Source organism: Oncorhynchus nerka, linkage group LG8 (assembly GCF_034236695.1).
Source record: "Oncorhynchus nerka isolate Pitt River linkage group LG8, Oner_Uvic_2.0, whole genome shotgun sequence".
Taxonomy (NCBI): domain Eukaryota; kingdom Metazoa; phylum Chordata; class Actinopteri; order Salmoniformes; family Salmonidae; genus Oncorhynchus; species Oncorhynchus nerka.
The window spans coordinates 50,607,735-50,634,670 of NC_088403.1; the positions used below are offsets into that span (position 1 = coordinate 50,607,735).

At 41.1% G+C, this 26,936-nt stretch overlaps 1 protein-coding gene across 1 annotated transcript in view; it reads right to left on the reverse strand.

Annotated features, from left to right (window-relative positions):
• LOC115133544 (phospholipid-transporting ATPase ABCA1-like) overlaps positions 1-26,936 on the reverse strand; it is a 293,869-nt gene that overhangs the window by 178,683 nt on the left and 88,250 nt on the right. The window contains exons 15-18 of the mRNA XM_029666848.2: positions 24,443-24,665; positions 21,353-21,574; positions 1,349-1,550; positions 557-673 (exon numbers count right to left, since the gene is read on the reverse strand). Of these exons, the coding sequence (XP_029522708.1) occupies positions 557-673; positions 1,349-1,550; positions 21,353-21,574; positions 24,443-24,665 (764 nt within the window). The remainder of the gene's footprint in view (positions 1-556; positions 674-1,348; positions 1,551-21,352; positions 21,575-24,442; positions 24,666-26,936) is intronic.

Below are 26,936 nucleotides of genomic sequence, written 5' to 3' on the forward strand. Positions count from 1 at the left end.
GCTGGCTGGCTCATTAGCTAATGTTAGTTGAGTCTCTACTTTTATCCAATTAAAAAAATGTTGTTGCTGCATAAGACCAAATCCAGGAGTCACATTTAGCCTATTCCAGAACGCATACTGGTATTTGAATATAGCATGAGGAAAAGGGAATCAAGACACAATGTGGGCACATTCAAATTTCAGTGTAAACGCATGATGACTCCGGAATTCCACTCCATGATCAGAATACGAAACGGCCTAGACACGGCCAATAAAACTACATTGCACCTCCCTCGACCAAATGTTAATTAGCAGTCATTTACTAACGAGGCTTTGACTTTCCGAGCTCAACCTTGTTTTTCCCCCAGCATTATCTGTCTATTATTATCTAACACAAAATCAAGGTGCCAACAATCAGGAGTCTAAAGTTATAATGAACTAGGCTTATTGAGGTTGCATTCTGTCTGTGATGAGTATGACCTGTGTTAAACCAGACAAATAAATAACTGTTGCGTAATGCCTGAGTGTGGGTGTGTTTGTGCACAGGTGTCTGTGTGAATACCACTGGCTACTATACCATTGTATTCCATGGGATCCTTGAACTGACTAGGGTCAGCGTTGGGCACCGCAGACATCCCGCACCAATAGGAGGCCATGAAAGGGAAGGACCACGGCTTGGCTATTCCATATTGGCCTGTTATCAAGAGTGGAGGAACATCATTCACATTTTATTAACAGCTTGAGGAATGACACTTTGCAGTGCATGTTTCCATCCAGCTAGACTGGCACAAATCCCCCTCTTATTTTAATTAGAGAAGATGAGATGAATATATTATGGCAGTCTGCTGGGATATTCGATTTGTTTTCTGGTTATTGACCAACAACAACACATACACGAAGAGTGTATCAATTCTGTGGATTCCGTAATTACAATATAACGTACATTTGGTCTATAAAACAGTTTAACCCCCAACGTCAGAGTACTATAGCATCACACGGGTGGAATGTGTTCCATTTATGTACATTATGTTCATGTCAGTGGGACATACGTTACTTATCGACTGCACTTTATCCACTAACTGATGTCATTATGAACAACACTCGCAGAGCATGGTGTCCATATTAGGACATTCACACCTTAATGGAAGTTGTGTCACAGCCACTTGGAGTTGGAGAGTCCTAATATGGACACCGTACTGTGAGCATTACGTTATAGGGTGACGTGAATCCTGGGAGACGCGGATACAGGGTCAGTTTTTCCCCACAGACGGTTACGATTGGGGAAGGGGAAGCCGATCCTATATCTGAACCTAGGGGAAACTTCACTCCGGAGTGTGCATTATTGATGGCTTTCTCATGAATGAGTTACCTGGGAAGACGTTCTCGATGTACCACGTGAGCAGCCAGTAGATGAGGGCGTCGATGAGCATCATGATGATGGACACGATGAAACTGTACCGATCTCCCTCAGGATTTTGGGCAATGTTACTCCACTGGATACCGATGCCCTGCTCCTCATACTTGGCGAAGTTCTCACAGCCATACCCGAAGGCCACACACGACAGCAAACTCTGGAAATGGATGCAGTTTAGATCTGATTGGTTATTATCCAAGAGTGGATGTCGGGCTTCATGTCACATCATTATCACATCATTATCACCTTCAACATTCGTGAGGCAGAGCATGTCAGGAACCTCAAGGCAAAAAAAGGACTTGTACCAGATATGCAACACTGTCATTGAATTATACACAACATTAGGAGCACGTGCTCTTTTAGACTGACCAGGTGAATCCAGGTGAAAGCTAACATCCCTTATTGAGGTCATTTGTTAAATCCACTTCAAATCAGTGTAGATGAAGGGGAGGAGACAGGTTAAAGAATGATGTTTAAGCATTGAGACATGGATTGTATATGTGTGCCATTCAGAGGGTGAATGGGCAAGACAAGATATTTAAGTGCCTTTGAACGGGGTATGGTAGTGGGTGCCAGGCACACTGGTCTGAGTGTGAAGAACTGCAATGCTGCTGGGTTTTTCACGCTCAACCGTTTCCTGTGTGCATCAAGAATGGTCCGCCTCCCAAAGGACATCCAGCCAACTTGACACAACAGTCATTTGGAAGCATTGATGTCAACATGGACCAGCATCCCTTTGAAACGCTTCCAACAACTTGTAGAATCCATGCCCAACGAATTGAGGCTGTTCTGAGGGCAAAGGGGGGTGAAACTCAATATATATTAGGAAGGTGTTCTTAATGTTTTGTACCCTCAGTGTATCGTGTGATTTTTCAATTGAGCCTTTGACTAGGATCAGTGCCTACCCTAGCTATGGGAAACCATGGTCGTGTTCAATAGGGCGAATTGTAGGAAAAATCTTTTGCAACAGTATCTGTATTCTACTTGGAAACATTCCATCCTATTTTAAAGTGCTTCAAAAACATCTTTGATACAGTAGGATATTGCTAGGGAAATGACAAATGGTGCTTTGCCCATGACACATCCTCTGGTACAGCCGATCACTCTCTTCTGCCATATTGCCTGCCAGCTGTTTGGGCATGCTTCATTTACCCCAAGTGTTTAAGCCCAGGCAGATGCCACAAACACTTAAAGAAAGCCTTGTAGACCAACACATGATGTACAACAGCACCAAAAAAAACCATTGTAAATGTTGGCCCTCTTCTGTCGCATCGAACACCCGCCAACTGCCAATGTCTGTAATTGAATGACATTCTGAATGAGTGACAATAGGGGAAGTTATGACCCTACTGCGACACCTGAGGTCTGACCTGAACGCTGTCCGCAGTCTCTACATGCAAAGCCACTGGCACCCATTCAACTGTCCCCCTGAGTCCGAGCTCGGACACGTTCGACTGCCAAACAATTGGCAGCCAATCATGGTACAAAAGGTGATGCAGGGAAGCAAGTGACCCCTCCCTGACCTTTCAGTGACAGGCTGACAGATTGACGGTGCAGCTAATCTGACTTTGAGAAGGGCAAAAGCCCCAGAAACAAACAGACCATCCGCTATGAAACACATCAACACGAAAATACAGAGGCCACAACACATTATTACTGTCCTTGTGATATCACACACACAGCTAATATCTCTGCATAGGCTAAATCCTCAAATCACAACAGTCATTAATATGAATGCAAATAATTTGCCATTATTAAAATACATTGTATGAATATGATATCAAAGACAATAGTGGGAGTTGTGTGTGTTTCTCTCTGTGAGTGTGTTTGTGCCTGGAAACAGTGTGCTTTATTCTATGTTGGGTGATGAAAATACATCCCTCTAATAAATAAACTACAGGGATGGACTGGAAGTCAACACGGTCAGAGGAACATTGGTCATGCAAATGAGAGGAGTAGCCCATCCGTCTCAACAGGGGGAGTGGAGGAATGAAATCTCAATGCCAAGGGCAAAACTGCACAAAGGTACTTTGACAAAAAAGCACGGAATACATTAAAAGGGTTTTTTCCTCCCCTCTACATACACAAGATATGACACACACCTAGGAAGAAATAAGGGAGATGCCACAAGGATTATTGGCAACTTTTTCACACAAAAACACAGGAAGTTGAAAAGGTTTGGCATGGGCCCTCAAATACAGCTGCAACATTGAGAGCATCTTGACTGGCAGCATCACTGCTTGGTATGACAACAGCACCACCCTCGATCGCATGGAGGGTGATGCGGACAGCCCAGTACATCACTGGTGCCTGCCATCCAGGACCTCTTTATCAGGTGGTGTGAAAGGAAGGGCCGGAAAATTATTAGACTACAGCCACCCAAGCCGTAGACTGTTCTTTATGCTTCCGCACGGCTATCAGTATTGGTGCATCAAGTCTGACACCAACAGGCTCCTGAACAGCTTCTATCCCCAAGCCATAAGACAGCTAAATAGCCAACAGAATGGCTACATGAACTATCTGAGGTGACCTTTGTATTATACTGTACCACGTTCTCTACGCACACTCACAGGACTCTACACACTCACGCACACTGACACTCCAACACACACATAACATGCACACACATTTATAGTCACTCTACACACACACACACATACAATCATAAATTACGCTGCTGCTACTCTGTTTATCGTATATCCTGATGCTTAGTCACATTACCTCTATACATGCCTACCTCCATCACTCCAGTATGACTGCACATTGTAAATACTGCACTGGAACTGACCCTGTATAAAGCTTCTTACTTTCTTGTTTTTTCTTGTTTTTGTTCTCCCTTATGTTATTTTTAGTGCTACTGTACATTTATATTGATTACTGCATTGTTGGGTTGGAGCTTGCAAGAAAGGCATTTCACTAAAAAAACCTGAAAACACTTTTCAGAGAGAACATCAGTGTCGTTGAGTTGGCATTACTTGTTTGAATGGGTTTAAAGGAAATAGAGTATACCGGCGTGAAAAGATAAACACAGAACATTGTCAGGTGCCAGATTCGGCTATTTTTTGAGGCCGCGGCTAAATATTTCAATTTTCAGAAACAAGGAATCACGGTTCTACTTTAAAGTCTCGAAAGATGTGTCTCCGCGGCAATGAAGATTACGAATGGCTGTGTCTTTGTCTCTGCAGAACAGACAGCTCCATGACAAATGATCCTACACAGAGCAGAAAGGTCACTCAGAAAGGCTACAATAAAAGTTGAGCATGTATATGCTATTTATCTTTTCATTACAAAACTTCCCCATGGGTTTATTCGGTCTCAGTTATCCTCTTTCTCAAGTATGTGCATTATAAAGACTTGAGTTACACAGTATGAGTGAGTGCTTGTAGGGGTGACTGGGGTTTGTTGTAACAGTGCTTATTACCAGTGGTGTGGACATGAGTAACATGTCTTGGACTTGAGTCTAACTCCAGACTTGAGATTGGACTTGATATCAGTCACCGGCTTCATCAATAAGTGCATCGATGGTGTAGTCCACACAGTGACCGTATGTACATACCCTAACCAGAAGTCATGGATTACAGGCAACATCCACACTGAGCTAAAAGGAAGAGCTGCCACTTTCAAGGAGCAGGAGCATGTGGCAGGGCTTGCAAACTATTACGGGCTACAAAGGGAAGCTCAGCCGCGGGCTGCCCAGTAACACAAGCCTACCAGATGAGCTAAATTACTTCTATAAGCGCTTCGAGGAAAGCAACACTGAAGCATGCATGAGAGCACCAGCTGTTAAGGAGCCTTTTGGTCCTAGATTTGGCACTCCGTGCAAGTGGCAGCTCTTCCTTTTAGCTCAGTGTGGATGTTGCCTGTAATCCATGACTTCTGGACTGTCTGATCATGCTCGCCATAGCCGATGTGAGCAAGACCTTTAAGCAAGTCAACATTCACAAAGCCGCGGGGCCAGACAGATTACCAGGATGTGTACTCAAAGCATGGGTGGACCAACTGGCAAGTGTCTTCAATAACATTTTTAACCTCTCCCTGACCGAGTCTGTAATAACCACGTTTCAAACAGATCACCATAGTCCTTGTGCCCAGGAAAGCAAAGGTAACCTCCCTAAATGATTACTGCCCCATAGCACTCACGTCGGGCCACCCCCAGGTGGTAAGGGTAGGCAAGAACACACCTGCCACACTGATCCTCAACACTGGGGCCCCTCATGGGTGCGTGCTTAGTCCCCTCCTGTACTCCCTGTTCACCCATGACTGTTGGCCAAGCATGACTCCAACACCATCATTAAGTTGGCTGACGACAGTGGTAGGCCTGATCACCGACAACGATGAGACAGTCTATAGGGAAGAGGTCAGAGACCTGGCAGTGTGGTGCCAGGACAACAACCTCTCGCTAAATGTGAGCAAGACAAAGGAGCTCGTGGACTATAGGAAAAGGAGGGCCGAACAGGCCTCCATTAACATTGTAGGGGCTGAAGTGGAGCGAGTGGTATGGTATGGCAAATGCTCGGCATCTGTCCATAAAGGCGCTACAGAGGGTAATGCGTACACCCAATACATCACTGGGGACAAGCTTCCTGACATCCAGGACCTATATACTAGGCGGTGTTAGAGGAAGGCCCAAAAAATTGTCAAAGACTCCAGTCACCCAAGTCATAGATTGTTCTCTCTGCTACCTCACAGCAATCGGTACCGGAGTGCCAAATCTAGGACCAAAAGGCTCCTTAACAGCTTCTACCCCCAAGCCATATGATTGCTGAACAATTAATCAAATGGCCTCTCAAACTATTTACATTGACCGCCATCCTGCTTTGTTTTTACACTGCTGCTACTCGCTGTTTATTATCTATGCATAGTCACTTTACCAATTATCTCGACTAACCTGTACCCCCGCACATTGACTTGGTACTGGTGTCCCCTGTATCATTCTTATTATGTAATTTTCTTGTGTTACTTTTTTGATACATAATATTTTAAAACTTTCGTTTATTCAGTAAATATTTATTTTACTGCATTCTTGAACTGTTGGTTAAGGGCTTGTAAGTAAGCATTTCACTGTAAGGTCTACACGCGTCGTATTCAATGCATGTGACAAATACAATTTGATTTGATTTGTAGGCTATATGTACGAAAGAAAAACCACTAAATTGGTGTCCCGGTCGCGGCCGGCTATGACACGTGACGCCTCAAGCACGGCGATGCAGTGCCTTAGAACACAGCGCTACTCGGGAGGCAGTTTTAGAGATTTATAACAGTTAAATTGTTGTATTCTTGTTTCTCCTCGTTGTTAGTTAGTAAACTTAGCTAGCAGCTAACATGCTGGATGGCCAATAATAACATTTTGCAATGCATCCACAGTCATAATCATAACCAATGTCAACCTTCGTCAATTGTGTTACATAGCAAGCTAGTAGACGTATTTACATTTGCTGTTGTTACACTTTTGCCAAAAAATTACATAACAATTTAGCATGTGCCAGGCTAACTAGCTATCCAATTCCAGTCATGTGCTAACATTTGCTGGTAAACCTAGCTTTAGGTGGCTGGTTGTAACATTACAGTTTGCTGTTTAGTAGCCATATCTACGACTAAAAAGAGAAGAGGTAGGGCCTCCCGAGTGGTGCAGTGATCTAAGGCACTGCATCGCCTTTATTTAACCAGGTAGGCTAGTTGAGAACACATTCTCACTTACAACTGTGACTTGGCCAAGATAAAGCAAAGCAGTGCGACACAAACAACAACACAGAGTTACACATGGAATAAACAAACATACAGTCAATAATACAATAGAGAACATATATATACAGTGTGTGCAAATGAGGTAGGATAAGGGGGGTGGGGCAATAAATAGGCCATAGTAGCGAAATTATTAAAGTATGGCAAATTAAACACTGGGGTGATAGATGTGCAGAAGATGAGTGTGCAAGTAACGATACTAGGGTGCAAAGGAGCAAAAAAATAAAAAATAAATAACAATATGTTGATGAGGTAGTTAGATGGGCTATGGATGTCCACTAGAGGCCGTGTGCCACATGGGCCGGGAGGCCTATGGGACGGCACACAATTTGCCCAGTGTCGTCTGGGTTAGGGGAGGGTTTGGCCGGCAGGGATGTTCCTGTCCCATCACGCACTTGTGACTCCTGTGGCGGGCCGGGCACAGTGCACGCTGACACGGTCGCCAGGTGTACTATGTTTCCTCCAACACATTGGTGCGGCTAGCATCTGGGTGAAGCAAGCGTTGTGTCAAGAAGCAGTGCAGCTTGGCTGGGTTATGTTTACGAGGACACACTACTGTCGACCTTCGCCTCTCCCGAGTCTGTACGGGAGTTGCAACAATGGGACAGGACTGTAACTACCAATTGGATACCATGAAAAGGGGATAATAAATAAAAAGAGAAGAGATTTTACAATCGAGATACAATTGATCTCCGATTGTAAAACCTCTTCTATTTTTAGTCATAGATATGGCTACCTGTAATTGTTTAGCTAACTTAGCTAGCTACCTAAGTTAGCAAACTGAAAAATAAATAGATTTCCCCCTACTGTAACACTGTAGTATAATCGCCAGCAATACATAAAATTGGTCTCAGTAGATCAACTAAAGTTAGGTAGCTAGCTAGGTGGCTTGCAGGAAAAATAACGAACTTAACTAGCCACCATATTTGTCATATGCCATCTTGGTGCTGTAGCTGAGTTTCTAGCTAAATTCAACTCTTTGTTTAGAATCCACTTCGCTATATTCCAGTTGGATAATATATGGTTGAATGTCACCATGTAGCTAAATAAAATGCTCCATCTTTGAATCACGCCATTCTGGTCTGGGCAGTTCTTTCAGTTTTTCCCAAAGGATTATGTTTTTAGTATCCGCCTCCCTTTCAAAAACGTCTGCCTTGAGGGAGGAACACGGCCAGAGTTCGCACCACCCCAGAGTTGTAGTCTTTCAGAGACTGGAAAAATGTGTCAACTTGTATATTTAGCAATGAATCCACTGATAGGAACATCGCTAAAGACATCCAATGGCTCTATCAAACAAGGACAACTATATCTAAACACACAAAAATGTATAGTGCGATGAGTATCACATCGAGCCTTTGGAAAATGCAACAAAGCAGCATTACATTTATTTTCAGATCTCGCCCCTCCATCAATCGACCGGAAGCCGTCTGCTTTGAATGTTGCGAGTTCATGCAGGGGAAGCACATGTAATAGCAGTAATTCTGCCCCCCAAAAAAAGAAATACAGCTCAAGGGATCATTTTTAAGAGTTGTTTGGCAAGGATACAGTGCCTTGTAAAAGTATTCACCCCCTTGGCATTTTTCCTATTTTGTTGCCTTACAACCTGCAATTAAAATAGATGTTTTGGGAGGGTTGTATCATTTGATTTACACAACATGCCTACTAACTACAAAATATGTTTAATTGTGAAACAAACACGAAATAAGACAAAAAAACTGAAAACTTGAGCGTGCATAACTATTCACCCCCCAAAGTCAATACTTTCTAGAGCCTCCTTTTGCAGCAATTACAGCTCCAAGTCTCCTGTGATATGCCTCTATAAGCGTGGCACATCTACCCACTGGGATGTTTGCCCATTCTTCAAGGCAAAACTGCTCCAGCTCCTTCAAGTTGGATGGGTTCCACTGGTGTACAGCAATCTTTAAGTCATACCACAGATTCTCAATTGGATTGAGGTCTGGGGTTTGACTAGGCCATTCCAAGACATTTAAATGTTTCCCCTTAAACCACTCGAGTGTTGCTTTAGTGGTGTGCTTAGGGTCATTGTCCTGCTGGAAGGTGAACCTCCGTCCCAGTCTCAAATCTCTGGAAGACTGAAATAGGTTTCCCTCAAGATTTTCCCTGTATTTAGCGCCATCCATCATTCCTTAAATTCTGACCAGTTTTCCAGTCCCTGCTGATGAAAAACATCCCCTCAGCATGATGCTGCCACCACCATGGTTCACTTTGGGGATGATGTGCTCTGGGTGATGAGAAGTGTTGGGTTTGTGCCAGACATATTGTTTTCCTTGATGGCCAAAATGCTACATTTTTGTCTCATCTGACCAGATTACCTTCTTCCATATGTTTGGGTAGTCTCCCACATGCCTTTAGGTGAACACCAAACGTGTTTGCTTATTTTTTTCTTTAAAACCTCTTAGGGCTAGCCCTGTTTACTGCCCCTTCTGGAGGAATTGGGTACCCATATAAAACAGGATAAATTTTTGTCAAAAGTTGCTAATATATGCATATAAAAAATATTATCGAATAGTAAACACTCTAAAGCTTCTAAAACCGTTTAAATTTTGTCTCTATGTAAAGCAGAAGTCTCAGGGCATGCATTCTCCCAAACTCTCTCTTGTCATGGAAAAAGTTGGCCCAACTTTGACGTCATCGCATACGCACTTCCCAAACAGTTACAGCTCTGGGAACAGTCTGTACGTGTTCAGCGCGAAGCCTGCTTTCAATGGGGCTTCTCATTGTGAGAATCGCGCGCTCACGAGAGTTTGAGCATGCCGAAAGGTCTCGGTCACGCGAAAAAAAAGGGTACGCTTATGCGCGCTCTGGTCGGGTGATGTCTTTTCCTCAGGATCGATTAAACGACGAGTGTGTTTCTGTTCGTCCTCACGATTTCTGTGCACCTTTATAACATGTTAACCTCTTGCTTCTACTCGGGACGCTTGCGTCCCAACTAGAGCTCTGGAAATGCAAATGCGCTACGCTAAATGCTAATAGTATTAGTTAACCTCTTAAGTCGACCCTCTACTTTTTTGAACATTCTGTTAAAAATCGCGCAACATTTCAGCGCCCTGCTACTCATGCCAGGAATATAGTATATGCATTTGCTTAGTCTGTGTGGATAGAAAACACTCAGACGTTTAAAAAACTGGTTAAATCACTGCTGTGGCTTTACCAGAACGGCATTTACATCGAAAAGCACAGGAAAAACTGATCACTGAAAATGGGAAAATATATCCATGCGCTACTTGAACCCATTGATAAACGTGAACCACAATTAATTGACTGAGGTTGCAGTACCTACAGCTTCCACACGGTGTCTAGAGTCTTGTCATTTCCCTTCGAGTTTTTTCTTGGTCAAACACATACAGGACACCGTATCTCCTCCGGTCTAGGACCGGATATTTTCGTTGAGTTTCTAGCCGGACATTTTTCCAGACGGACAGCTAATGATCTTTACATCGCCTCCTGATGAATTTTATCGCTTATTGACGTTTACTAATACCTAAAGTTGCATTACAAACGTATTTTGAAGTGTTTTGTGAAAGTTTATCGTCGACTTTTTGAATTTTTAAAAATGACGTTACGTTTTGAAACGATGTTTTTTTCGTTTATCACACAGTCTACATATAACGATATCTAGGCTTTATATGGACCGATTTAATCTAAATAAAGACCCAAATAGTGTTTATGGGACATCTAGGAGTGCCAACAAAGAAGATGGTGAAAGGTAATGAATGTTTTCTATTTTATTGTGCGGTTTGACGCCGAAATGCTAATTATTTTGTTTACGTCCCTGTGGGTCTTTTGGGGTGTTGCATGCTATCAGATAATAGCTTCTCATGCTTTCGCCGAAAAGCATTTTAAAAATCTGACTTGTTGCCTGGATTCATTGTAGCTTTAATTCGATACCCTGCATGTGTATTTTAATGAACTTTTGAGTTTTAACTAATACTATTAGCATTTAGCGTAGCGCATTTGCATTTCCAGAGCTCTAGTTGGGACGCAAGCGTCCCGAGTAGAAGCAACAGGTTAAAACTCAAAAGTTCATTAAAATACACATGCAGGGTATCGAATTAAAGCTACACTCGTTGTGAATCCAGGCAACAAGTCAGATTTTTAAAATGCTTTTCGGCGAAAGCATGAGAAGCTATTATCTGATAGCATGTAACACCCCAAAAGACCCGCAGGGGACGTAAACAAAATAATTAGCATTTCGGCGTTACACAAACCGCACAATAAAATAGAAAACATTCATTACCTTTCACCATCTTCTTTGTTGGCACTCCTAGATGTCCCATAAACACTATTTGGGTCTTTATTTCGATTAAATCGGTCCATATAAAGCCTAGATATCGTTATATGTAGACTGTGTGATAAACGAAAAAAACATTGTTTCAAAACGTAACGTCATTTTTTTAAATTCAAAAAGTCGATGATAAACTTTCACAAAACACTTCGAAATACGTTTGTAATGCAACTTTAGGTATTAGTAAACGTCAATAAGCGATAAAATTCATCAGGAGGCGATGTAAAGATCATTAGCTGTCCGTCTGGAAAAATGTCCGGCTAGAAACTCAACGAAAATATCCGGTCCTAGACCTGAGGAGATACGGTGCCCTGCATGTGTTTGACCAAGAAAAAATTTGAAGGGAAATGACAAGACTCTAGACACCGTGTGGAAGCTGTAGGTACTGCAACCTCAGTCAATTAATTGTGGTTCACCTTTATCAATGGGTTCAAGTAGCGCATGGATATATTTTCCCATTTTCAGTGATCAGTTTTTCCTGTGCTTTTCGATGTAAATGCCGTTCTGGTAAAGCCACAGCAGTGATTTAACCAGTTTTATAAACGTCTGAGTGTTTTCTATCCACACAGACTAAGCAAATGCATATACTATATTCCTGGCATGAGTAGCAGGGCGCTGAAATGTTGCGCGATTTTTAACAGAATGTTAAAAAAGTAGAGGGTCGAACAACCTCTTTTTTCTAGTTGGGACGCTTTGCGTCCCAACTAGAGCTCTGAAATGCAAATGTGCTACGCTAAATGCTAATAGTATTAGTTAAAACTCAAAAGTTCATTAAAATACACATGCAGGGTATCAAATTAAAGCTACACTCGTTGTGAATCCAGGCAACAAGTCAGATTTTTTAAATGCTTTTCGGCGACAGCATGAGAAGCTATTATCTGATAGCATGCACCAATACACTACAACAGAAAAGCACAGCAGGGGACGTAAACAAAATAATTAGCATTTCGGCGTTACACAAACCGCACAATAAAATAGAAAACAGTCATTACCTTTCACCATCTTCTTTGTTGGCACTCCTAGATGTCCCATAAACACTATTGGGTCTTTATTTCGATTGAATCGGGCCATATAAAGCCAAGATATCGTTATATGTAGACTGTGTGATAAACGAAAAAAACAGCGATTTCACAACGTAACGTCATTTTTTTTCAAAAAGTAGACGATAAACTTTCACAAAACACTTCAAATACGTTTGTAATGCTAAGGTATTAGTAAACGTTAATAAGCGATAAAAATCATCCGTAGGCGATGTAAATATCATTAGCTGTCGTCTTGGAAAAAATTTCAGGAGAGAGCTCTTCCGGAATGATCTGGGCGGAGACCGGAGGTAAGTCGTGCCCCTCTTCGGTTCAACCAAGAATCAAAGAGGATTCAATTCACAAGACTAGACAACATGGGGATGCTGTGGGAGTTGAATGCTCGGTCTTATCTAATTCGGCTCACTGTTAACAATTGTTTGAAGTGGCGCAAGGATATTTATTTCCATTTTCTGTGATCAGGTTTTCCTGCGCATTCCGATGTAACGCACGTTATGTAATAGCCACAGTCGTGATTTAACCAGTTTTAAAAACGTCCGAGGGTTTCCTATCCACACATTCTAACCATATGAACGTACTATATTCCTGGCATGAGTAGCAGGGCGCTGAAATGTTGCGCGATTTTTAACAAAATGTTCAAAAAAGTAGAGGGTAGGAGCAACAGGTTAAGAGGTTAAAACCTGTTGGGGATACACGTTCCCATTTAGGAACCCCCCCCCCCACCCCCTCAGCTGGAATGCGGCGCATGGAACGCAATAAATATTCCTAAAAATATTTAACCTCCACACATTAACAAGTAAAATAGCTCAAATGAAAGATAAACAAGTTGTTTATCTACCCAGCAAGTCAGATTTCTAAAATGTTTAGAAAACATAGCACATATTTATGTCAAACCACCACCGCAGACATAGCTCATTAGCATAGCCAAGTAGGAAAAAATATGCAATCAACAAACGCAGGATTAAAAGAAAAATCATTTCACTAACCTTTTGAAATCTTCATCAGATGACAGTAATATAACATGTTCAGTACATTCATTTATTTTTTTTCAATAATATGCTATATATATCCATAAATCTCTGTTTACAATGAATCAAAAAATGCTACTAAAATGTCCGGAGAAATGACATAGCTCCGGCAGATAACGTCAGCTAACAAGGAATACACATCATAAACTTTGACTAAATATGCATGTTTTACATATGTATAGGAAGATACACTTCTTCTAAATGCAATCGCTGTGTTACATTTATTTTTAACGTTACAGGTTGCGTTCACTAGGCTATACTAGGAGTCGGCGCTCCAAAAGTAGCATTATGGCTCCTCTATCTTGGAGTCGACAGAAACCCAAATGTACCACATAAATATTCCCTTACCTTTGCTGTTCTTCCATCAGAAGACCTGGAAGGGATTATACTTACCAAAACAGCGTTTAGTTTTCAAGACTGTGTCTTTCGGTTCTCAAAAACGACACATTTCAGTCGAAATGTAGCCAAAATTCAAGTGGATGCGCACCAAAACGTCGAAATTACATATTATATGTCGAGTAAACTTGTCAAACTGTGTTCATAATTAAGCTTTAATAACCTGTTGAAGCTATGGGGGCACTATTTCATTATTGGATAAAAAAACGTTCCCGTTTTAAGCGCAATATTTTGTCACGAAAAGATGCTTGACTATGCATATAATTGGCAGCTTTGGAAAGAAAACACTCTGACGTTTTCAAAACTTCAAAGATATTATCTGTGAGTGACACGGAACTCATGCTACAGGCAAAACCAAGATGAAACCTCAAACAGGAAATGAGCAGAATTTTCTAAGCTCTGTTTTTCTATCGTCTCCTTATATGGCTGTGAATGTGCCGTGAACCAGCTTATGCTCTCTGCCGTTCGTCCAAGATGTCTGCAGCATTGTGACATATTTGTAGGCATATCATTGGAAGATTGGCCATAAGAGACTACATTTACCAGGGGTCCGCCCGGTGTCCTTTGTCTAAGTTGGTGCGCAATTCTCAGGTGCAATCATTTTACCATGCCATTCAGAGGGAGAAGCACACTTCCAGGAACGATACATCATTGAAGAGATATGTAGAAAAACACCTTGAGGATTGATTCTAAACAACATTTGCCATGTTTCAGTCGATATTATGGAGTTATTTTGGAAAAAGTTCGGTGATTTTATAACTGAATTTTCTGTTTTTTTTGGTAGCCAAACATGACGCAGAAAACGGACCGATTTCTCCTGCACAAATAATCTTTCAGGAAAACTGAACATTTGCTATCTAACTGAGAGTCTCCTCATTGAAAACATCCGAAGTTCTTCAAAGGTAAATGATTTATTTGAATGTATTTCTGGTTTTTGTGAAAATGTTGCCTGGTGATGCTAACGCTAAATGCTAATGCTAAATGCTAGTTTTGCTATAGTTGAGAAGCATATTTTTGAAAATCTGAGATGACAGTGTTGTTAACAAAAGGCTAAGCATGAGAGTTAGCATAATGATTTCATTTCATTTGCGATTTTCATGAATAGTTAACGTTGCGTTATGGTAATGGACTTGAGGCTGTAGTCATGATCCCGGATCCGGGTTAGCTCGACGCAAGAAGTTAACAACACTGTCATCTCAGATTTTCAAAAATATGCTTGTGTAAGAATATTGATAGCTAGCATAGCATTAAGCCTAGCATTCAGCAGGCAACATTTTCACAAAAACAAGAAAAGCATTCAAATAAAATCATTTACCTTTGAAGAACTTTGGATGTTTTCAATGAGGAGTTCGATAGCAAATGTTCAGTTTTTCCAAAAATATTATTTGTGTGGGAGAAATCGCTCCGTTTTGTTCATCACATTTGGCTATGAAAAAAACCCGTATCCGGGAGTGTAATTATAGCCTCAAGCTCATTAGCATAATGCAACGTTAACTATTCATGAAAATCGCAAATGAAATGAAATAAATATATTGGCTCTCAAGCTTAGCCTTTTGTTAACAACACTGTCATCTCAGATTTTCAAAATATGCTTTTCAACCATAGCAAAACAAGCATTTATGTAAGAGTATTGATAGCTAGCATAGCATTAAGCCTAGCATTCAGCAGGCAACATTTTCACAAAAACAAGAAAAGCATTCAAATAAAATCATTTACCTTTGTTTTCAATGAGGAGACTCTCAGTTAGATAGCAAATGTTCAGTTTTTCCAAAAATATTATTTGTGTAGGAGAAATCGCTCCGTTTTGTTCATCACGTTTGGCTGAGAAAAACCCCCGGAAATTCAGTCATCAAAACGCCGAACTTCTTTCCAAATTAACTCCATAATATCGACAGAAACATGGCAAACGTTGTTTAGAATCAATCCTCAAGGTGTTTTTCACATATCTATTCGATGATATATCATTCGTGGAAGTTTGGTTTCTCCTCTGAATCACATGGAAGAATACTTGCAGCTGGAGATTACGCACCAATTTCGACGGAGGACACCAGGCGGACACCTGGTAAATGTAGTCTCTTATGGTCAATCTTCCAATGATATGCCTACAAATACGTCACAATGCAGACACCTTGGGGAAACGACAGAAAGTGTAGGCTCGTTCCTTGCGCATTCACAGCCATATAAGGAGACATTGGAACACAGCGCCTCAAAAATCTGGCTCACTTCCTGTTTGAAGTTGCATCTTGGTTTCGCCTGTAGCATCAGTTCTGTGGCACTCACAGATAATATCTTTGCAGTTTTGGAAATGTCAGAGTGTTTTCCTTCCAAAGCTGTCAATTATATGCATAGTCGAGCATCTTTTCGTGACAAAATATCTTGTTTAAAACGGGAAAGTTTTTTCATCAAAAAAGGAAATACTTCCCCTAGAGTCTCAAGAGGTTAAATGTTTCCCCTTAAACCACTGAAGTGTTGCTTTAGCAGTATGCTTAGGCTCATTGTCCTGCTGGAAGGCGAACCTCTGTCCCTGTCTCAAAACTCTGGAAGACTGAAACAGGTTTCCCTCGAGAATTTCCCTGTATTTAGCGCCATCCATCATTCAGACTAAAATTGAACTTTTTGGCCATCAAGGAAAACACTATGTCTGGCACAAACCCATCCACACTTAAATTCTGACCAGTTTCCCAGTTTCTGCTGATGAAAAACATCCCCACAGCATGATGCTGTCACCACTATGCTTCACTGTGAGGAAGCTGTTCTCGGGGTGATGAGAGGTGTTGGGTTTGCGCCAGACATAGTGTTTTCCTTGATGGCCAAAAAGCTACATTTTAGTCTCATCTGACCAGAGTACCTTCTTCCATATGTTTGGGGAGTCTCCCACATGCCTTTTGGCGAACACGTGTTTGCTTATTTTTTCCTTTAAGCAATGGCTTTTTATCTGGCCACTCTTCCGTAAAGCCCAGCTCTGTGGAGTGTACGACTTAAAGTGGTCCTATGGACAGATACTCCAATCTCCGCTGTGGAGCTTTTCAGCTCCTTCAGTGTTATCTTTGGTCTCTTTGTTGCCTCTCTGATTAATGCCCTCCTTGCCTGGTTCGTAAGTTTTGGTGGGCGGACCCTCTCTTGGCAGGTTTGTTGTGGGGCCATATTCTTTCCATTTTTTAATAATCGATTTAATGGTGCTCTGTGGGATGTTCAAAGTTTCTGATATTTTTTTATAACCCGACCCTGATCTGTACTTCTCCACAACTTTGTCCTTGACCTGTTTGGAGCTCTCCTTGGTCTTCATGGTACCGCTTGCTTGGTGGTGTCCCTTGCTTAGATTGCACACAGGCACTTAGAATGCACACAGGTGGACTTTATATAACTACTTATTGTCTTCTGAAGGTAATTGGTTCCACCAAATCGTATTTAGGGGCTTCATAGCAAAGGGGGTGAATACATATGCACGCACCACTTTTCTGTTTTTTATTTCACTGAATACTTTTACAAGGCACTGTAATACCCATCAAATCTAGCTGGCAAACAGGGAAATGGTTCCAATCGTTTTTAAAATTTACCCATAGGGGATTTGAGAAACACTTCAAATGAGGGCTGCGTTTTGTGTATGCTTACCCTGGCTTGACGTTTTGATAACCGTGTAAATCTCTCTAGGACAAGGTGACTTTTAGCAATATATTCACCTGTATTTACCCCGCCAAAATGAAATGCTAATTATGCCATGATGATATTGACGAGATTGCTGAATTTAGGGAAAGGTAATAATCTCTGGATTAACTATCTAATATTAGATAAATGTAGTAATTAATAAATTGGCAAAATTTCTTTAAATAGACAATTCTGTGAACTGTCTTGTGCAAGTTTTTTTTAAATTGACACAATACCTGTTAGCAAAGGTGTCAGCTAGAGATGACGTGCAGGAGCTTGCAGGGATTTGTAGTCTTGCATGATGTCTACTTTGATTCCAATAAACCTTTTTGAATCTGAGAGTAAATTGAGCCAAATATATTGATAAAGGTCACTTTTTATGACAGATTTACATGGTTATCAAAACGTCACGCCAGGGTAAGCTTACACGAAACAGCCCTTATTTTAAGTGTTTCTAAAATCCCCTATTGGAAAATGAATGGAGGAAAAACGATTGGAACTTTTTCCCTGTTTGACCGCTAGGTTTTATGGGTATATGACACCACTGTGGTGCTCTATTAATGATATTCCTATGTGCCTTGTAACCATTCTTCTCTCAACCTTTTAACTCTGCCAATGTATCACCAGAACTATATTGTTAACTTCAATAACCCCCTGTTGTTATTGTATTTGCCATTTGATCCAATTATTTATTGATCTCTCCCAACTTTCCCCATTAAGTTTGCGTGTTTTGGGGTGTACCCCATTGCCCTTAGCCCTTACTGTATACAAAATCAATTTGCAATACTTTTTTCTGTGATCTGAAAGTTGGAGATTTCCTCTGACAACAATAATAATAACATTGAGTCATGTTGTTTCATTTCCTATATGGTGCAGTTATTGAGCTTTTAAGGTTTAGTTCACACGGTGATATTACTTTTCATTTTCTGACTGCTCTCTGCCAGAAGTAGGGGAGACCGGAGTTGGTTGTTACATGTTTTACTCTTGTGTGTTATTGTTATTTCTCAGCACCAGTATATCTCACAAGACTCCTTTCAACGTTAATAGAAAGACCAAGGTCTTGGGTTGAAATAGGGACCCTTTTTATCGTCATATCTTCTTCCACTCTGTGCTCCTGTGACAACCAGCTCCATCACAGGGTTGGTTGTGTCACACAGTATGGGGTTTGTTGTCACAATGTTTGCTGGCAGCTTATTCCTTTTGTAACAGGGCATTAAGCAATATAGCACACAGTCTTAGAAATAGCGTTTCTTTGGTCGAACAATGTCTAAACTTGAGCATTTTATGCGTGTTTCTGCATGTGTTTGCACATTCATATGTACACGTGTGGGTGTGGGACAGAAACATGTGTGTGAGAGAGGGAGGCAACAAACCCACATAGCACAGATACCACTGCCCATTGGATATATACAGTACATGATGCGGTTTAGACTTTGGACCGACGTCTCCACACTACATATTCCCAAAGAAGTTTGTGTTTACTGGGAAGGGAGGTCTCTATAGCAACAACAGCACCAAAGAGCTTGGGATTTATTGTATTCTGGCTCTGATCAATGTGGTTATAATGGAGTTGATAGTGACAACCAACCCCACATTCCATGTGATAACCATCCCCAACCAACAGCCAATAATAATTGCCTCCCAATTTTACTTACAACATGGCTTGACAAATCAGAAATAGGTTTGGGATGTAGCTCCCCATTTCCTCTATTCAACAAACCACATTTGTCATGTACACTCCCATAATTCAAACATTTAAATAAAGAAAACACATTCCCCTCACCTCAATGTTTTCCATTGCTGACATGAATTGACCAGGTGGATGAGTAATTTTCAAAGAATTCACACATTTTAATCTTAAAATTATTACACAGCACCCTCTAGATTGGGAGTGATATGCAGAGGTGGGACGAAGTCACTATTATTTGAGTCACAAGCAAGTCTCAAGTCACAAAAGTCCAAGTCCCAAGTAGAATGGGTTGAGTCCAGTGGTGTAAGCAGGAATATGTTTATGGCATGGCCAGCAAAAATGTATACCTACACATAATAAACTAGAGGCCTATAATTAATTGACTATGAGACTGGAACATAATGTGCTGATATAATAGTAATAATGACAATAGGCTTGGCAACCTCTCACTGATAGTAGGCTAGCCTAGGCGACCAGGAGATAGTAGGCTAGGATAGGATAGACTCAGTGACCAGGAGATAGTAGGCTATGCTAGTCTAAAGACAATATTAAATTGACAATAGTCTGAAGTGAGAGAATATTATCAATTGTTACATTGTATATGAAGAACAGCAGAGGCTGGAATATATACAGAGGCAGGGATACGAAACTCAGTGACAAAAAGTGACTTTTGCAAATTCGCCTCCAGAGCCACCAGAGGGTGATCTGTTTTGAGATCTATATAGTATCAGAAATAGCAGATTATGTAGTTTCCAAAACACGTACAGCGCCTTGCAAGAGTATTCACCCCATCTGTGTTTTTCCTATTTTGTTGAATTACAACCTGTAATTTAAATAGATTTTTATTTGGATTTCATGTAATGGACATACACAAAATAGTCTAAATTGGTGAAGTGAAATGAAAAAAATTACTTGTTTCAAAAACATTTAAACGGAAAAGTGATGCGAGCATATGTATTCACCTCCTTTGCTATGAAGCCCCTAAATAAGATCTGGTGCAACCAATTACCTTCAGAAGTCACATAATTAATTAAAGTCCACCTGTGTGCAATCTAAGTGTCACATGATCTGTCACATGATCTCAGTATATATACACACCTGTTCTGAAAGACCCTAGAGTCTGCAACACCATAAAGCAAGGGGCACCACCAAGCAAGCGGCACCATGAAGAGCAAGGAGCTCTCCAAACAGGTCAGGGACAAAGTTGTGGAGAAGTACAGATCAGGTTTGGGTTTGAACTTTGAACATCCCACGGAGCACCATTAAATCCAGTATTAAAAAATGGAAAGATTATGGAGAGCGAGCGCCACCCACCAAAACTCACGGATCAGGAAAGGAGGGCATTATTCAGAGGGCTTTACGGAAGAGTGGTCAGAAAAAAAGCCATTGCTTAACAAAAGGCTAAGCTTGAGAGCCAATATATTTATTTCATTTCATTTGCGATTTTCATTAATAGTTAATGTTGCGTTATGCTAATGAGCTTGAGGCTATACTTAAGATCCCGGATACGGGATTGCTCATCGCAACAGGTTAAATGTCTTGGAATGGCCTAGTCAAAGCCCAGACCTCAATCCAATTGAGAATCTGTGATATGATGTAAAGATTGCTGTATACCAGTAGGAATACAATCCGAAAGATACTTGCGTGTCAGGGCAAGGATCTATAGTTCAGATCATGGGGATCGCACAGTGGTTGGAAATTCTCCCAGCATCTGTACTGTGTCTGTGCATGCTTGTGTGTGTGTGTTTTAGTAACATTGGTTCTAGAGACACACAGGGTGTGCAAGCTTTTGTTTTTTCACAACATAATTAATCAAATCATCAGTTGTTTTATTGCATCAGGTGTGCTATTTAAGCTTGGCGAAACAAAAGCCTGCACACTACGTCTACCATGTGCCTGGTGTTTACTGTATGTTTACAGGTAGAACCCCACAACTCTCTTGGTCAAAGTATAACCTTCCTCTCTCTTCAACACCATTACAAAATCACTTACTTAGTCTTCAATACAGTTCCAAATCCAAACCCTAATAAACACCCACTGGGTCTCTGCTGTCCATTATGGACTTGTGGTGGAAGTAACAGTACACAAGAGTAGTTCCATAGGTCCACTCACCACAGCGATTTTGACCTGGAACCCCAAGACGTCCCTCCAGGCATAGCAGAGGAGGTGCGGAAGGTAGAGGACGAAGTAGATGAGGCCCCCGCACGCCGCCGCCAGGTTGGCCTTGGAGAAGAACACGCTGATAAAGAAACACTCCATGATGGTGGCCATGCAGAAGACCAGCATGAAAACGAAGATCACAGAGGGGTCGCTGTACTGCAGCACCTTCCCATACTGCACCGGGAAAGGGTCGGGATGAACGTGATAATAAAAGGGGAAAGAAGGGGGAAGATACAACACTGTGACCTTGTTCGAAATACATCATCCTTCCTCGTTTTCATTAGTTAATCACAGATCTGCAAGTGATGGGTGATAGGTGAAAGCAAGGCTATTGTAGTTTGAGGGTTCTTTACATAGTGGATAGATGACTACGGATTAACAATGGATATATACAGATTACTATTTTGCAGGTTTAATGACAAACTTACCATATTTACAGCCATACGTAAACTAAACTACTTCCTGTTCCAACAATTAACAAACATCTGACCAATCAGCATAAAGCAAAGTAGTTGTTAGGTAGATAATCAATTACCATTACAATTCCAAACAACTGATTCACCATATTTTTAGAACTACACAACCATGATTTAGAAAACAATAATACATCCTATAAAATAATCCTACATTATCATGGATTTACTTTCACTAATACAAACATTTGACATATTTGATTACTTCAAGGAAGGAAGAAAGGAAGGATGTATTTCTTTAAGTATTCCAGTGGTAGCCGCTAAACTACCCAAGTTAGCACTTTGGGAGTATTGATTGCCGATGGATGTTTGAGGCATAACCATTTGTTGCGTCTAGCAGCTCGGGCAAGAGAAGGCTATCTTACAATGAACAAGCTTCACAGACAAAAGCAGATTGATTGCGACTGATTGTGGTGATTAACTTATTATTTGTGAAGACAGCACAAAGCGGCACAGAAATAAAGCTTTTGATTAAAATGACTCATTGTTAATGATTTGACAAGCTGTAGGCAGAGTTACTCACCAGGTGTTGATAGCGTCTTATCAAGACTACTCCTAAAAATGTATCACTTATTGTACTTCTAACACAGCTTCAAAATATGATTTATCATCATGTTGATGTAAAGTGTCATGACGTTGGCCTGGGGGTAGGTTTATGACAGTCATAAATACCTCTTCCCCCCTTTCTCCTCTCTCTACCCTACTGATGTTACATTTGCAAACCCCTTGGTTAACATAGATATTCTGGGAACATCAGAAGGTGGGGGGGAAATTAACTATATTCGGGTAACCCGACCAATTGAACATATACGGTGGTACTTAATGAATATAATGTCAGTTCGGTTGTCATCTGAGACATTCTCATCAATGATAAGATTAAATAATCTCTACAGTGGAAAGTCTACACATCAGAGTTATCGGATTCACATGGAATTGTTGTTCAATTTAAATGTTTGAATATAAAATTATTGGTGAGGAGATTAAATGTAATTTTAGCTTCCAAATGAGAGATTTGGGTTTTCATAAGGTTAGGGCTCTGCTCAATCAGTGGCCCGCCCCTGTAAAGGGACATGGGTTATAAAACTTTTCAAACACGCCCTCCTCTCCCTTCCTATATAAAGCCTTGACGACAATATAACCTCCTGTTCCGAGGATGTGAGGACGACGGTCTGATGTCAGAATGGTTCAGATAATAACTACAGAACGAAGCCAACATCAGCGTGAGCTTTGGTTGCGAATAGTATGAACTTTGAACTCTTATTCACTACAGAAGGGATACCTAGCCATTGAGTTGTCAACCGCAGCTGCAAACGAGGGTTAGGAAGGAACAGACAGAGTATCCCGTCTATCACACAATGATGTTACTACAACGTATCCAATTGACAACCAGAGACATTCTTCAAAGGACAAAGGACTCGGTTTGGCAACACGGCCTTCCATCTAAACCAACCTACCGAAACGCAGCTCAGAGTAAATATTTATTGCATTTTCCTTTTCCAAATGGGCGGTAATTTAGAATGCATAAGATACTGTATTTACGATAGCACAGCTTCTACCTTTGTCCCTCAGTCTTCCCACTCTTTCACTCAAACCCAGCCCTTTTCTTTTGTGTAACCAGCTGTCATATCTGTTCCGCCCGCTAGGGATGTTTTCCTTCAATTTGTCATTTGTAATCAAGGTATAATTCATTATTTGTACATGTAATTCTGTGTGATTAGTTAGGTATTTAGTAAATAAATAATTAAACCCAATTTTGTATTGCTGATTCAACTTGTTAGCCAGGGTTCGTGAAGATAACCAAGAATTTACAACTTTCAGATGAGACTGAATTAAGCTGATGATTAATATTGACTGCTATTGATGTAAAATATTACTAGGTCTTTAAGAGTTTAAACGGAAGATAACAGCTCTATAAATATTATTTTGTGGTGCCCCGACTCTCTAGTTAATTACATTTACATGATTAGCATTATCCGGCATAGCCAAAGACACGACAAAAGGATGGTCAGTCCTTGCATCCATAAATCTGTCTATGCAAGTGCTTACACCCCTGCCCGATCTCAACAGCAATCCAATTGGTGGAGTTGCCATTTTGTTGTTTTTCTGTAGGAGTGAGCCTTTATTTGTTAGTCTATGGTTATTTGTAATATAACCCCTATAGTTGCGTAACTCTGCTTATCAGCATTACAAGGAAATAATTTCCCAGTCTTGGAGGTTTGTGCTCCAGGGCAACTCAAGTCTTTGATTAAACTCTCCTCCTCACTACCATTTTGATTGAACAAACCCAAACCCACTGAATACTGTCATTAGGAGTAACACCACTTTTTTTATTACAAGCAGTGGTATGCAAGCTGATAGACTCATCCAAATGTATCTAAAATGTTACAACACTAGGCCCAGGTCTGCTGTTTGGTATTACTTCTAATTATAGTTTATTACAGGCTAATTACATGCTTATTACAATACAAGTATCACTTTCCTCTCGTCAAGTCATTGACAGCCTAAGCCCACAGTTGATGACCACAGCCCTCCAAGAACTGGTGAATGTCTGGAATTAGTGGTGAATCACCTTGAGGATGAGGGTGAGGAGGAGAGCACTGACAGCCAGCGGCAGCATGCTGGACACGGCCCAGCTCAGCCAGTAGGTGGAGCTCCTCAGCCCCATCATCCTCACTGTCTCCTTCAGACGCGCCTCCTTCTCCATAACGATGCCCTTCACGATCATTGCCACCGAGTAGATCCAGGCAAGGGTCATGTACAGGGGCAGAGAGCGTGCCAGCGAGCGGAGGAACCTAATAGGGGTAGGGGTCAGATGGGAGAGGAAGATGGTGGGGGCAGAGGGTACATGGCCCAGTCACATCCAGATGCTGATTGACATTTTCTACTGAGCTATGGTTGTGGCAAAATCCCAATGAGTGTATGATGTGCCTAAAGTGGTAACTTGATTTCTAGCAACAAACTTGATAGATACGATTAGATGTACAGCAAATTTACTTGATATGGCGTATCCATGGGGGCTGTGTTCCTTCAGGGTGGGGATAGAATTCAAGTGGCCTGAGATATGGATTTCCAACTTTTTGATCTCATTCATTTTCTGCAAAGTAACTCTGTTACCTTGGCAGCAGTTATTTATTCATTGTTTTTTAACCCTTATTTTACCAGGTAAGTTGACTGAAAACACATTCTTATTTACATTGTCATGACTCTCATGATCAAAGGCCTCACATCAGCTTGGTAATTAGCTGACAACTACCAAACCCTCTTACCCACAAAAGAGGGAAATGGGGGGTGGGCCAGTTTTGACACATTAACACTCGGTCGTAAATTAGGCAGGAGGTGATTCTCACCCCTTCCTCCTCAGTATTGAGAAGTAACTATCCCTTTTTTACGGAAGGCTTTGCTGCCCCAAAACTTCAACATCCATCAATGAACACTGGGACAATATATTTCATAATCCGAATGGGGAAAATATCAAGGATGAAGACAATATCTAACAAGATCATAGTAGTGATGATACCTTGCCTCGTAACTAGCCACGCCCGAGGGAGCTCAGACAGCGTGTCAGTATGACGGAAACGCTCCTTTATAGCAGAGGGTATAAAAGATTGAGTTAAGAATTAACATACCAGACTAGACCACTGCAGCTGGGTCTAGATTGGTCACGACCCTGAAAATTAACACAAGGTTGAAGAAGACAAAGAGGCTCTAACAATCAATGCTACGGTTGAGTAGCTGTTCTAAGTACTGTATATAAGAAAGTGAATTTAAGTAGGACCATCTGGTTATTCTCTTCAAATCATGGTCACCAACACTGCTCTCATCACCGCTCTGGGGATCATTGACACAGCTGATTAGCTGTCCTCAGAAGACCGCTCTTCCAGAACGAGTGAAAGTAAACACAGACAACTAAGAAGGACATTTTGACTTCTTGTGGAGAATCAGAGCCTTACACCTGAGAATGAAGGAGAAGGCCCATCCGAAGGAGAAGGCCCAATCGAACCCTTTCACGAAGGCCTAGGTCCAACAGAGATACACGACGAAGACCATCAACACAAAAATAGATGCATTACTTCTTTCCCAAAAGGGCGGCAGTTCGGGGCATGGTATTAGGATTACAGTGAGCGTAGTTCCCAAATGTGTACAAGTGTTGTCTCTCTTTCTCTCTCGCTTTCTCTCTCTCTCTTTAACTCTCCATCTTTTGTAACAAGTGTCATATTGTGTTAGTCCGCTAGGGACCTGTTTACATCGTATTTAGTTTCTAATCAATAACCTATACCGTGTGTGTGTCTATCTTATGTTATCATTTAGTTTGCTAGTAAATAAATAATCAAATACATTTGTGTAGTACGGAATGATCAGTAAGACTCGGGTTGTGCAGATTCAAGAGGTCTGCGACGTTCAGAATGAGACTGATACGAGGTAATGATTAATAAGTGACCGTTATCACTATATATATTCTTGAGTTTAATTCTGGAGATGGTAACTCGTTAAACAAATTCTCCCGTGGTGCCCCAAAATCCTAATGAGTTCATTGTTACATTATTAATTTAATCTAGTAACAATTAAACATAGTAGGTAATTATTCGATAAATTACATCACATTAATGAGAGTCACGTCAATGTCAACAACCTTGGGAATAGTTACAGGGGAGACAATTGTGTAGTATGGAATGATCCGGAAGACTCGGGTTGTGCAGATTCAAGAAGTCTGCGTTGTTCAGAATGAGACTGATATGAGGTAATGATTAATAAGTGACCATTATCACTTGGGGCGGCAGGGTAGCCTAGTGGTTAGAGCGTTGGACTAGTAACCGGAAGGTTGCAAGTTCAAACCCCCGAGCTGACAAGGTACAAATCTGTCATTCTACCCCTGAACAGGCAGTTAACCCACTGTTCCTAGGCCATCATGAAAATAAGAATTTGATCTTAACTGACTTGCCTAGTTAAATAAAGGTAAAATAAAAATAAATAAAACATATAATAAGGTGGACATGATCAATCAATAAATCAAATTGATTTATAAAGCCCTTCTTACATCAGCTGGTGTCACAAAGTGCTATAAA